Source organism: Manacus candei, unplaced genomic scaffold (assembly GCF_025592945.1).
Source record: "Manacus candei isolate 608988 ecotype Guabito, Panama unplaced genomic scaffold, ASM2559294v1 h1tg000056l, whole genome shotgun sequence".
In the NCBI taxonomy this organism is placed as follows: Eukaryota; Metazoa; Chordata; class Aves; order Passeriformes; family Pipridae; genus Manacus; species Manacus candei.
Window position 1 is genome coordinate 516,036 of NW_026138104.1, and position 14,290 is coordinate 530,325.

General features: G+C 37.8%; 1 protein-coding gene across 2 annotated transcripts in view; it reads right to left on the reverse strand.

Annotated features, from left to right (window-relative positions):
- Positions 1-14,290, reverse strand: part of LOC127477632 (probable acyl-CoA dehydrogenase 6) — a 76,300-nt gene that overhangs the window by 13,746 nt on the left and 48,264 nt on the right. For both annotated transcript variants that reach the window (XR_007906993.1, XM_051802187.1), the window contains exons 4-5: positions 11,129-11,235; positions 5,363-5,530 (exon numbers count right to left, since the gene is read on the reverse strand). Coding sequence is in view for 1 of the 2 variants with exons in the window: in XM_051802187.1 (XP_051658147.1) it covers positions 5,363-5,530; positions 11,129-11,235 (275 nt within the window). In the remaining variant the exon portion in view is untranslated. The remainder of the gene's footprint in view (positions 1-5,362; positions 5,531-11,128; positions 11,236-14,290) is intronic.

Here is a 14,290-nt window from a genome sequence, read left to right on the forward strand (position 1 = left end):
CAGATGTGAAGGTACGTTCCAAGACTACAGTGAAACCTACCTTTAGGAAAAACCCAACAGTATTCTGGAGTAAAATGGTCCAAATCCCCTTTCGAAGACTTTTTCCATTTTATTTAACCAGCAAATCAAAAACTTGAATTGTAAAGGTCCCACTTTTCATTATGTCCCCAAATAATAAATGTTTACTAGTCATAATAATCTCACTTCAGGCACATATCCAAACAATGCATTATTTATTTGCTTATGTTTGATTTTTATCTAGCATTGTAATATAGTGCTGGAATTCAATCTGGCAGTATTTGCTGAGTGCCTGCACTGCTGTGAAACAGTAGAGAAATATTCAATAATGACAAAAATAGAGCTATGTTTTAAGGTGCAACTAGAGAATTTCTCCCTCTGGAAATCCTCTTCCTTCCCTCTCTTCCTCATTTGTTCTCCCCTTTCTATCCCACCCTGATTTTTTCTGGAACAGTGATCATTATTCATTCCTCTGATTTTTCATGTGGACGTGTTTGTGGAGGGGTTTGCTTCCACAGAGACCTCCCTACACTGCACTGATTCTGACCCCACATGCAATGGTCTGTTGAAGATGAACCCATTTCCTTCAGGTCTGTCTATGTAAGAGTTCAGCTATCCCATCACACCAGGCAGAACTCCTTCCTGTTGTTTGTTTTTTCATAGCTTCAAGCTCTTTCTTCCTATTGTTCAGACGTCAGCATGGCTTATACCACTGTGCCATGAGAGTTTAACAGGCATCTACTGTTTTCTTGTGGCAATTCCATTGCCTTCAGGTTTTACCTTCCTGTTTCTCTGAGGCTAATGCAATTATTCAGGATGAAAGCCAAGAATGGTTCAAAGGTAAAAGAAGGACAGCAACCAGGCACGAAATATCAAGCAAAACCTGCTAATTTACAACTGCCAAGTCAATACGTAGAAAAACTGTCTTCCAAATCAACATGTGTATCTTTGCAGAAAACCAAGCCTTTTTGGTATCCACATACATAGTATTCTAATTAGTTTTGTGATGAGGAGGTATTCTGTTAATATTTTTCTCTTTATTCTATCTTTTTCAATCCTCTACTACTCTCTAACATGGCTCAGTAGGAGCTGGTCACCACACAGATTGTTGTGGTCCCTCTGTACTGGTTTGTACCTTGCTATCCTTCCTGGATTTCAGAGAACATCTATTTTGAACTAATGTAGACATCTCAACTTCTACTCATAAGAGGCTTTCAGCCGTGTGAAAATCACTTTGGTTTTGCAGGCAGAAGAAGTTGGCAGTCATTTCCTTCAAATTCACTCTCTGGCTGCACTGAATAAGGTTGTGGAAAGTTTCATCTCTTCACAGAGATGAAATACTGACAGTATTTCCAAATGCCAAGACTGCTCTCAGAATAAGGTCCACATAGACATCCACAATTTTCACTCAAGATTTTCCCCTGCCAACCAATCTGTAAACAGATTATGAGTTAGGAATACTTGCTTTGATATGTGTTCAATGTGGGAAGAAAATCAGGACAGCTGTAAAAAAATTCTTGACTCTTGAATTGAAAATTATCCAGCAATTTGCACCCAGTCAGCCAAAAAAGCATTTATGGTTTGTTTCTGTATTAAAATCAGAGCTAAACAACCACATACTGAGCCATTTACAGGCCCAAATGATTTCTGGAACATTGTTTCCCATTGGAATATTACTACTTGGTTTCTTTGAGAGTCTCAAAGATCATGTCTTTGGTCTAAAGCCAGCTGGTTTTATGTAATCACTGTTCCTCACTCGTACGAACATGCACTTACTGCTCTTGTTAGTGGGTGGTTTACTGAGGTCTCTTCTGGAAAAAGCACAACTGCTGCCAGTTCTTATATTACTAAATCAATCCTGTTGTTTTCTTCCCAGATCCACATACAACAACAACTGTTGAGGAGAGCTCTAACAGGTTTGGTTGAACTAGCTAAATGTGCTAATAATTTCTATTTGTAATTCTTCCAGATTGGGTTGTGTGTTCAAGTTTCATGAATCCAGCAGTATCTTCCTTTGTCATACCCCACCAGTTTCACTTGCTCTTAGATTAATTCATGTTTCTCTCACAGAAGGAGGCCAAACTGCATCAGCCTCCTATAATACTCCTTCTGTTGCTAGCACAGGCTTTACATTTTGGAAGACAGTGATACATAATTATCTCTTTGGCCAACATATGGACATAAAAATCTTCCTTTACTTCATTTAATTATCTTCCTTCTCTTCATAAGGGGTACTATAAATGAAAAATTACCAGCAGCAGTACATGCCCAGATAACTCCTGGAATTTGTCTGTATTAAATAAATCACATACAATAACAAAAAAATCTTTATTTATTAAGGCCAAGTGCTTGACTTACTAAAAGCATTCTAACAGAGCTATTTATGTTTCTTGCACCAGTATCACTGAGATGGATTGCTCTATTTCTTCCTGGGAAGTTCTTCCCAGACATCTTTGATTTTTCATTTTCTCCCACTCCTCAAGCCACCTGACAATCTCTTTTATTTCCTATATTCTATCTCACGAGAAAGGCAGTTGCTCTCTCCTAACACCATTTAGTGCCATTACAAATGGAAACAGACATGTCTGAAATTGCAACCTGAGAAACGTGCTCTTTTCCTTCTCCTGGATGCTTTTCTCTTTATTAACTCCTCCTTGCAACCTACTCTAGTGCTATCTGAGGGCTCAGAGGACAAATACTTACCAGATTAGAGCTACAAGCCATTTGTCTATATACCTTACACACAGACATTTTACAACTTGTTAGATTATTTTTCCTCCTATGAAAAATTCAGCTTTTTTTTTTAAAGAAACTGTAAGTATGAGGACTATTCACCTAATTTGGATATCTACTGGGCATCCACACTGCTGCTACTGAAATTCCCTTTATGAGAAATGTATTCAGCAGTCTCTGTCAAACTAGACCATGATTTGCTTCACCTCAGAATAGACAGTGTATACATCTAAAATTAGACAAAGCAAACCCTACTTCATATCTCCAATGAACTATCAATTGCTGAAATTAATAATTTGCTTTCAGACTTGAAACTTTTTTCTCTTTTGTTCCCCCACCACATCATAGAAGTATGAAATTATTTAGATTTTCATGAAAAATGATGGATCATTCATTACCCAGACATATAGGCTGGTGACTGCAGCAGTGAGTCAGACATTTGCCCTCCATTGCAGCTGTTCTGGAGCTTTGACACACATACATCCACAGACGTTTGAAAGTGCATCATTCGGTGATATCCTCCAGACACTTCCTGTAAGTCTTGGTCTGCTGCCCTCCACAGAGTACAATCTTTGGCCAACAGACATCCTTAGGATGTATCAAAACAGATGGAGCTTCCTGAAAAACCTCACTGATACGACTCACCACTGAGCACAATCAGCTGTCTCAATACTTCATTTCAAAAGATCATCAATCTTGGTAGAGTGACCCTTTTGTAGAAAAATGTCTATATCACACATTAGAATTAAAATATACACTTTGAGGAGTGCAATTTTTGTTTCTAGGAAGATTTCTACGCTTCCTGCAGATCAGCTTCAATCAGGCAATCTTTCTACTCTAAATCTATTTAATGCAGGTAAAGAAGGTCTGCTTTGTGGCTGTGAGATCTAAAAACTTCCCCTTCCTAAAGTTAGAACAATTCATGTGTCTTTTTGGAATAGGTAAAGTAGCTGAAAACCTGTAAATCAATTTCTGCATATTTGATTTGCCACTGACAGTGGGTCAGCTGCTTTGCTGTTTTAGGGAGACTGATCTGAGAGTAGTAGTATTGCATCTGCATTCTGACCCTTTCATGAAAAATCACAAGAAGGACTTCATTCACTTAGCAGCAGCCAAATCTGATAAGTGAATTTACCTGGAAATTCAGGGAGATTCTGGCTCTGAGTTATATGTTCACTGATCATTTATCGGTAAGGACAGTCTACAACTAGTGAAGCAGTTCAGGTCCGTCTCCTGTGAGCTCCCATTCAAAGCCTGTCCCAAATGAGCAGAGGTTGTAGAAACACAACCCACTCAGAACTTGATTAATTCCCAGGGCAACTCACTTGCTCGACTTACTCCATACTGAAATTCACTTAAAAGACATTCCCTTAGGAAGCTCTCATCATTCTCTTTTGCAACACTGGAGACCTGGGTTTTGTTCTCAGTCGAATCTGAACATATCACATTCACATCACTGCCGTGGTGGTGTTCCTACATGTGAAATACCCGTAATGCCAATAATGACATATATTTTGTATGTAAAATACTCTGAACTGAATTAACAAAAATGCCATAAGCTTAAATATTTTCTATGTAAAATAATATACATTATTCAATATTAAAACAACATTAAATTTTAAATTATGTATTAAATATATTGTATATTACATAAATTAATACATTGCATATTTTAAATATTAAAATGAATGACTACCAAAAAGATTTTAAAACTTTTGAACAGGTGTCAAACTGCAAAAGATCCCCACTACTACAACCTTAAGTGCATCCTCTGAATAATGTCCTTCATGCATACAGCATATTATGTCTGCAAGGTCTGCAGACTACTCAGGAACAGACACTGTGGAGTGTACCACTGAAAAGTGTACCCATGGATCAGGATGTGTTTCTTCCACATCTTCACCCAAATTATTAGTCTTCTTCAAAACAGAAACCCTACTTCCAAGATATTTGAATCTTTTGCTCCAGCCCACATTTAACTCACAGGCTGTTTTTGTAATTTAGACTGATAGTGCCCTGGCAAAAAGATCCCTTTGCACAGCACAGCCATGAAGCACTCAGTATGCCTGCACTTCTTTTCAGCAAGCCCATCAGGCTGGGTGGTGGAGGATGGTTATCGGAGGAAGATCAGGACCACCCACATAGCACAGCATTGCATCCTTCTAGCATTTAATCCGACTGGTCAGTAAACCCACCCCAACAGCATCAGATCTGCTAATGGGTTCCTGGGAGGAAGGTAATGGCGTATGGGATTAGAACTATTTTGAGAGGTATTTCCCAAGTTTGAAATCTTTAAATTCTTTATCCTTCTATTTTCATATGGTTATTAAGTATTCCCATGCAAACATATCTTAAAAGCATCTATAAATTCATTGGTGGTGAAAAGGGTTCTCCATGTAAAATTATTTGGGAGTCACAAGCTGAAGTCTGCAAAATATTTAAATTTCTTCCCCTTTCTATTTTTTCATAGAAGTGTGCAAATACAATTCAGTATCAAATTTGTATGACACCTAACATTTATGGGTGCAGTCAAACACCTGTCAAACACCTTTCCTTCTTGTATTAGGTATATAAAAAAACACCAATAAAATCAAATTAGATGTGTTATTACCAGGTAGATTCATTGGCAGACATATGAGAGATTTGTTTCGATGAGGAGGTCCTTCACTGGTGTTTGCCAGCAGGCACATCCAGTCTGCTTGGCTCCCAGACGTAATCCACATCTTACCGCCATTTATGACATATTCATCACCTTTTCTCACAGCTGTTGTCTTGATATCTATTTCAAAACATAGGAAATGAAGGGTTATTCCTGTGAAGGGAAGATAAGTTGGTCCCTATACAACTGGCAGAGTCACTCTCTTGCTCTGACAGACAACTAATATTTGGTTCTCCCTCGTACCTCCCAAGTCCTCTAACCATTCCAGGCACAAGGTAAACCAGTATGGACAACTCTTAGAAGATAATCCAGGGAAACAGGACCACTACTCTTACCCTCCTTTAGGTGGAGTCTTCATCCCAGTGGATGAAAGCAGAAAACTCCCTAAGTAAATGTGGTGGTCAAAAACTTGGGACAGAAACATTCCACTCTGAGGTGATCTATTAGTGGTTCTGTGCACATTAGTCACTGAGGAGGCCTTTAATTTCAGAGACCTGACTTAAACATGTCTCAACACCCGTGTATGAATAAAGATATATCTACATGCACTTCCTGCATGTTCTTGGTCAGAATGGTGCAATAAGTTCAAAGCTGGTTAACTATCAAAAGGCTAAGTCTAAATGCTATGAATGGCTGTACGTGATGGAGTTCTAAACACCTATTATTTATAGCCACTGGCAAAAAATTATTTTCTTCCGTGTGTTTGCACAGCCCTGGCTGCAACAGACAGCCAGAGTGAATCATTAGTTATTATTTACACTTCAGCAGAATTTCCAAAGAACTGGCTTTTTTCCCCTGCAATTGAACTTCTTCAACTAGAACCCCATCTGAGGAAGACTCTCCAATATATCCAGCTATAAATTGGGGATGTATAAGAGAACCCCACCATACCCCTAATAGCATCTGTAAATCTAACGAGACTATAAAGTCTGTAAGAGCCCACCTACTGAGGGGGACTGTAGATTTGGAGAGTGGGAGTCAGAGAGCAAAGTGGAAGCGCATTTGAGTCATCTGGTTATACTTTCATACACACTCAATCTGCACATGAATGTTCTTCCAAAGGCTCTAAATACAAACCAAAAGCAAAACCAAGTATCCGATCTTCATTTACAAGACAAACTAGGACTGAGGTAAGCATAGCTGAAAAATAGTCTTGTTAATGAAGGAACAGGGGAAAAATGATGGGAAAAAATTGTATAAGGTATAAAACAAAGGAGTATGGGATATAGCTACAGCTAAAGGAATGTACAAGCAGATAATGATGAACAGCAAAGAGATAGTACTAATGTGAATAAAAACAGCAGCCATAGAGCTATTCAGTCTGTGAAAGGACTATGCCAAATCTGTCCAAGGGACTTGATATGAAATCTGTATAATAATGAAGTCCAAGAAAGTGAAGGAATCTAAAGTACTGACGCTCATAATACATGGACACAGACACTGGACAATCATATACATGGAGACTAAATAACAAGCGAAGGACATAAAGAGCTGGAAAAAAAAATACAACTATACTGAAATAGTGTTACAGGGATGGCAGCATACACAGCAATTTGCATCACACACGTCTTTGTTGTGGAACAGCTACTGAAGAGATTAGATAGAGGTTCCATGGAAGGTCTGCAGAGGAATAATGAGCACTGTGATGTTACCACAAATGTAAATAGTTCTTGCAAGCATGGCGTCACAGGCTGCTAGTCACCCAAATACAGATTAAAGAACAAATGCCTTACTAATGAGAATGTTCAAGTACTCTCAGATTCAATGGTTGACATTTTACTTCAAACACTTGAGAAACAACTATTAAAAATGAACATATGAAGAGTTGATTCTTTTTAATTAGAGGAAAGATGATCAAGTCAATATTTTTTATGTTTAAAATACAGCAGGCTTTGAAAACCTACTTAACAACTTACTAAAATCAAATGGACTCAGTCTCAGGGATATGGTTATGAAGATAATTTGGAATGTTTGACTAACTATTCTCCCTGATAGAGCATAGCTCTGGGAAAAGCCTACTTCAGTGAATAATTCATTTTTGCAAGCCCACGCCACTGACTTTCTAGATTTTCTAACTCAACAACTTACAGAGCATGCTGTAAGAACCCCTTCTATGAAAGAGCACAAGGCATTACTGAAAGGCATATGATACAGTTAGTGCCATATAAGCAATCAGGGCTGGTCACTTCACTACTCAAATCACATATACTCGAGCCTCAATTTTCTTTTCCACTGTTCTCTTGAGTCCAGCCATGCTCTAAATAGATTTGACTACAGGCAAGGTTGGCTCCAACTTTTAAGGTTAATGTTACTATCAAAGATAAGCAACATATATTCTCAAAGTAAAATACGAAGGACACATATCTGGAATTTGCATCATTAGCAAAGGAAAAAAAATCCAAACTTTAAAGAAATACCTTCAAGTCTAACTGAATGAATAATCACTTCAAAAAAAACATGAGATGCCTGCAGGAAAGGAACAATTAATCATCAAAGTAAGCTACAGTTTGGAGGTCAGAAATAAGAACCGTGACAAGTCAAACAAAGTTAAATCTTTTAGATGAGAACTAACAAAATCAAAGAAGATTGAGGTGGCAAACAAAACTCTTTTAGCCACAGAAATAAAAAGTGAAGGGGAAAAAAAATGAGGCATATAGAAGACACCTCAAAAAGTAAATATTCCACAGGAAATTACAGAGAGATTCACGATATAGATGACAAACTAAAACAGCTACAGGAAGGACTGTACAGAAATTGAAATTAGTGTAAAGAGAGGTTGTTGGTTTTGGCAATCTGTGCAGCCTCAGAATACATTTGTAAAGAAAAGATAATTCAATTCTTCTGTGATATCTTGCTTAAACTCACCTGATTTATTATGAAAAGGGATTTTCTACAGAAGAGCAGAACATGAAAAATCCTGTTAGACCACTTAAGCTAAAATTGACACTTCTAGGTAACTATGAATTAAAATTTGAAAAGAATTAGGAAAAAAGTGGAAATGTGTGTAAGGACCTAGTCAAAAGAGGAAAGTGCATCAGATTACATTAAAAGAGGAAGTGCTGATGTGCAGGGAGGGCACTGTTTGAGGTCCTCATTGAATATGAGCCTTTGGACAAAACTTATTGAATATTTCCATTAATGATCTTTAAAAGGATAGGAATACACTAAAGAAATTTGCAGGTGACACAAACCTGGGAAACATCATCAACACAGACAACTGAGATATTGCCTAGCAAGAAAGGAAAGATCTTTTTTCAAATTCAACATGGTAAGTACAAGTACCTTGACCCAGAAAAACAGAAGGACTGGATTCCACTGAGACAAAATGGGGCAAGATATCTATGTTAAAGAGGTAGATATGAACAGCCTTATTAGGTACAGTTGCCTGGAAGACAGAACTTGAAGAAAGAGGAAGTGTCTTCCATGCTGTGTTCTTACATATCCCCCACAGATAATCCACAAAACATTCTATAAATTGTGGAATAGTAGTGAGATAGAATGAGACAAAATCATTAAAACTAACACAAATGTGTATAATATGTGGTACCAAGAATCCTGAAATTAAAGACATATTCCATACCAACTGTACTGTACCGTTCTTCTTCTCAAGCCAAATCTGTACCAGATTTGTTGCACATAGTCATTGTACTGTGTATATTGTATTATGTACAATATACAGCAACTAAATTTGAAAGCAGACAGGTGTTTCTTCAAATTGACATGAATTTTGTATTAGACTAATGGTCACAGTACTTTTTGTTCTGATGAATTTTGGATAAATTAGTTTAAGGCACATTTCAGTTCTCATGTAGATAAACACTTCCTTTTTCTTCCGTGTTCATATCACCTTCATATCACTGGCAGCAGAAAATGCTAGAGATACCTTCCTCTGTGTCATTATTAAGTATAAAATATACCAGCTCACAGAGCAGAAGCATGTCCCCCACTCACTGTGTCCCTCCACTTATCTGAGGGAGACAAACATCCTAAGAGCATAAGGAACCAAAGCAAGTACCACGAGCAGCTTCACACAGCTCGGTCTGCTTTAGAGCTGGACCACCTGAAGATGGTATATTCTCTACCTTGTGCAAAACAGTGCTACTCAGAACACAAGCTAGTGCTGCTCATTACTAAGTTGTCCATTAAATTATTCTTTGGAAGCACCGTAAGTTGTTTCTGAATTTATACCAGTAATCGGATCTTCCATGACAGGTTAGAAAGCATTGTCATTTCACCCTGCAGTCTGCCTTCAAGCTGCAGCATAGGTTCATCAGATAATCCTAGTTGATTCCAAATTTGTTTGTAATTGCATTAATTCAGGTATATCATACCAATTAAACTAGATGATAAACAACAAAAATATTTATGTTACTTATTATCTGGAACACTGCATCAAACAAATTACATTCATAGTTAGAAATTTCTGATAATCACCTAATTAAACTAGAGAGGCATTCATTAAAATAAATGATGTTGTATTTCCTACATTAGTAAAATTCAAATTTCTGATTGTTTTAATGAAAAACAAGTCTATAAAAATTATGGAATTTTTCTTATGAACAAATTCAATTAACTAGAAAGGAAAACAGCAGTGATCATTTAGTCCCATTATTTCATTATCCCCATTAACTCTCTTGAAATCTACCTGCTGCACCACTGCTCGAGCACTGGAAAATTATCTATTTGTCTTGAGACAACGACATGAGTTGGCTCAAGGAGATAGACACAGGACTCCTCTGATCAAGAAACTTCTGTCAAACTCAGCAAGTTTGTCTACAGGAAGACATTGTCTCAGGAATTTTTAAGAGCACAATATGTTCAAATTAGCCATGCTCTGTTCAATAAGTAAGCCTCTAAAAGTGGTTTCTTATCAATCCCTTTTCCTTGAAGCCCATGATTCATTTTCAGAAGAGACATCTTTCACGTCTTCTACAACGTGTTTTAATTTAATTCTTCAAATTTTCTACTGCCTCAGGCACTTCACAATAAAAGTTTCATTTGTCCATATTTTTAAACATATTCTTGCACTAAAACAAGAAAAAAAGATGCATGTGAAGTAACTAAGTCACAAAGCTAATAGATCTGACATGCCAAATTCTTCATTAGCTCTAAATAAAATAATCACCAATTCAGAGATATTTTTGCTTCTCAGGAATGACAGAAGGGGCTGTTGTGAATTAAGGATGAGCGAGAGGAACCCATTGTGAAAGTGATGCCATCACTTTCAGAACAGAGTGGCTCCACAGTTTGCCCACATTTAATGGAGAGGTCTGTTTTAAGGCAGTGCAAGTTTTAGTACAGTTGAACAGCTCATGTTACCTGTCATGTACATGTGCAAATTTGCATGCCTGGCAGTGGCTGTGCAACTAACACGGTGCTGGAGCGCTCTGGCCAGGGGTGTGCTCGGACAGACCAGGGGAGGCAGCAGCAGGACAACACTAGGAGAAAACTGGGGCCAGCACAACAGCTGCATTTAGCCTAGCCAAGGTTATAGCTATTGATTCACCTGACAAATACATTAAATTTAATTGATTTTGGATGCATCAGAAGCATGTGTTACCGCTCCTGGAATATTACTTTTTGCCCTCACCACACCAGACTTTCTATCCTTTGTGTTTCTTACAAATGACAGTGGCAAACAGAAGGATCAGGTAAACACGACTTTTTCTATTAAAATAACAGGCTGTCTAAAGTTGTCAGTTTGCTAGGTTAACTTACTTGCAACATCAGATCCAGCTCCAGGTTCACTGATTCCCAAGCAAGCCACAAAATCACCAGCTATAGTTGGTGCAAGGAACTGTTTTTTCAACTCATCAGAACCAAACCTGCAATAATATAATGAAAAAGATAGGATCTTAAAAGCTTTTGAAGGTGAATTTTATTTAGAAGTTAGTTACAAATTTTTCTCTACCCATACAATGATCAATTTTCCTATTACTAGGTAAAAGCTGTCCCAGAGCTAAAAGAGAGAATTGATACCCTCTAAAGGGTGATTCTATGACTCTATGATTCAGAGTTTTCACCAGAAACGCAGTCACAATCATTTCAAACAAGTTTTAATGAGTATTCAGGCATCTTACTCCCACAGAAATGTGTGGTCTAGATGCCCAAAATCTATCTTTATGACTGTTGTTTTGAAAGCTACCAGAACTAAATAAACATAACCCCTGGGGTCTCCCCTCAATGCTCCTGCACCAGTCTACAGTCAGCCAGGATGGAGGACCTGCTCTCTGTACATCTTTTGACTTTTGCACACGCCAGCTCTTTGCCAGGATTTAGTGGTGACTGAAAAGTTATGACGTGTGATGGACACCTTCTGAAAATATCAGTATTTAAGTTATTAGTATTTCACATCTGCATTTAAATCATACAGTGAAATCCATTAGTCCTTCTTCTCAGCTGTCCTTCTAGTCCCCACAAAAATAAAAAAGGAAACAGCAAAGTGTTGATGGCATTTTAACACAAAAAATTCACTTGACCATGTTTTAATCCCGTTAAGGGACACATGCTATTTTCCCTTGCTTGCATCCATTCAAAATTTAGCTGCTTGCATCCATTCAAAATATTTCATGGTTGATTCTGTCCTAATTAACATTCACTGATTTTGTCTTGCAGTGTGAATTGTGAGTTTGTGGTCTAGTTCTCGAACCTCTCTTGTGCAACTGAAAAATTCCTCAGGTCATGTAATGAGTTTTCTGTGTGCAGAAATCCATAAAAGTCAAGTTCTTCCTCAGCCTCGTCTTTGGTATGAGGCTTCTCAGGTCATTATTGCCACTCATCTCCTTGGGTTCACTGGCTGCCTAAGAAAACTGCAGTTACCTGGGTTTTCCTTCTAAAATATTGTCCCAGTACTTCAAAAAAGTGATGCCATTCTAGCTAGGACTAAGCTGTCCCTTCCAGTGCAACCCTGTCACAAAGGACATAGGACAGCCAAGGAACAGTCTGGGAGCTGGCAGACACTTTCACTTAGTTCACAGAGGGAGCTCAATTCCTATTTCTGTCTCTGCTGATAATCACTGCAGGAATCCCAAATAAATACAATAAGCAAGTCTCCAGCATACTTGAACAAAGTCCTCATGGCTGTTATGCAGTGTAGTGCCTTTTTTTTTTTTTAATTTTCCTTGGGACATGATCAAGTATGGCCAGCTGAACATTTATTAGACAGGGAAAAAAAAAAATCCCAACCAACAACATGGAAAATCAAATTATGAAAGTAGCTAGTGGGGATTTTTGGCAATGCTTTCTGACGCTTGAAACTTTGCCAGCCTTTAGTATTTCAAGTGAGGATTTTCACAGCAAGAACTTTTCTCAGAATAATGTTTTTGGTTTGATATCTTTGTTTGTATTAAGTTCCAGAAAACGGTTCAGTTATTTCCAAAAATGAGGTTACAGAAGAAGTTATTTTGCAATTAAAGAAGTCTGGCAACACTATTTTCATACAATCATGGGTCTCTTTGCCTTGCAGGAAGCAATGCAGCTCAGCAAGAAGCTAGCTATTGTGTTAGAAATATGTAATTTCTGTAAAATTCTACCCATCTTATATGCATCCCAGAAAAATCTCAGTTTTGCACAAATGTAATACCCACTTCTTCCTAGTTTAACAGCTCCAGAATTAGAAAACTGTTTGCAATGAGATCATGCTCTGGCTTAACACAGACATGCTTTCTGGGCTGGGGCCACATCCCTGAGCAGTTTCCCATGTGATTAACTGTGCAGACTTAGCATCACTCTAAAATACATTTCTCTGCATGTGTGTATGCATACACACACGAGTGTACAGTCAGTAAACCTTGCTGATGCTGAGTAACCCAGAAGTCCCAAGTGTGAGATTCTGACACAGGGCATTGCACAAAAGTGATCCATCCTTTCTTGCTCCACATTTTATAAGTAACATTGGTGTGATGTCATGAAAACAAAGACAAAAATGCCAGTGGTATACAATCTTGTAAACAGAGGGTAAAAGGAAAATAAAACCATGGCAAAATACAGAGGTAAGAACACTTCCATGATCCACGCAGTTACCTTTATATGTTTGGATTGTCAGCTGCTGCTTCTCTCCTTTACAGCAGACATGAAATCAGATAGTAAAACTAACTTTTTGGATATTAATTCCCAGGTATGCTGCTGTCTAGGGTGGAGAAAGAATCAGTGACAGGTAAGCTGATGAAATAGAAAAGCACTCTCTTCCCACTAAATAGTCATCATTATCCTTACTGTTTTCCCATAAATGATAGGAAAAAAAAAAAAAAAGGAGAGTTCACTGCCTACTGCTGAGATAAAGCAGCTCTACATTGATCTGATATCACTCTGGATTTGACACCCTACGGGTTTGTTTATAAGGTCTGACAAATGTGTATCCTTCACTTTCTCAGCTAAGAGTTGCTTTCTTCACTCTACTTGTAAGCAAGCAACTGAAGTATTAGATCTGAATGCATTTGGAAGACCTGACAGAAAGTTATGTTCTGAACCAGGTCCATTTGTGAATTATCTCTTTGAGCTTGTCTAGAATTGCCACAGTACACAGATATCTTTATAGAAACCATCCCTAGGCAAAATTTCCTGTAGCAACCAGCTTTCTCTTTTCATTACCAAGTTTCACTTTTACATGTGAAGAGTGGGACACTTTACTGTATAAATAGACAGTGGAATTGACTTAACAGTGGGTGGAAAATTCACTAATACAGACACAAATTCAGTTAACAGATTTCATCAACTTAACAATATTTTCACACTTATTTTCCAAGAACATCCCCTCTAGGATTTCACTAGCACAAATGTGCATAGCTTCCCTGCTTTACTACAGAAGACCAAAAAAACTGCAGTGAAACAAAATCACGTCTACTTTTACCTACAGATTTTCTTTAAACCCCTGGAAATAAA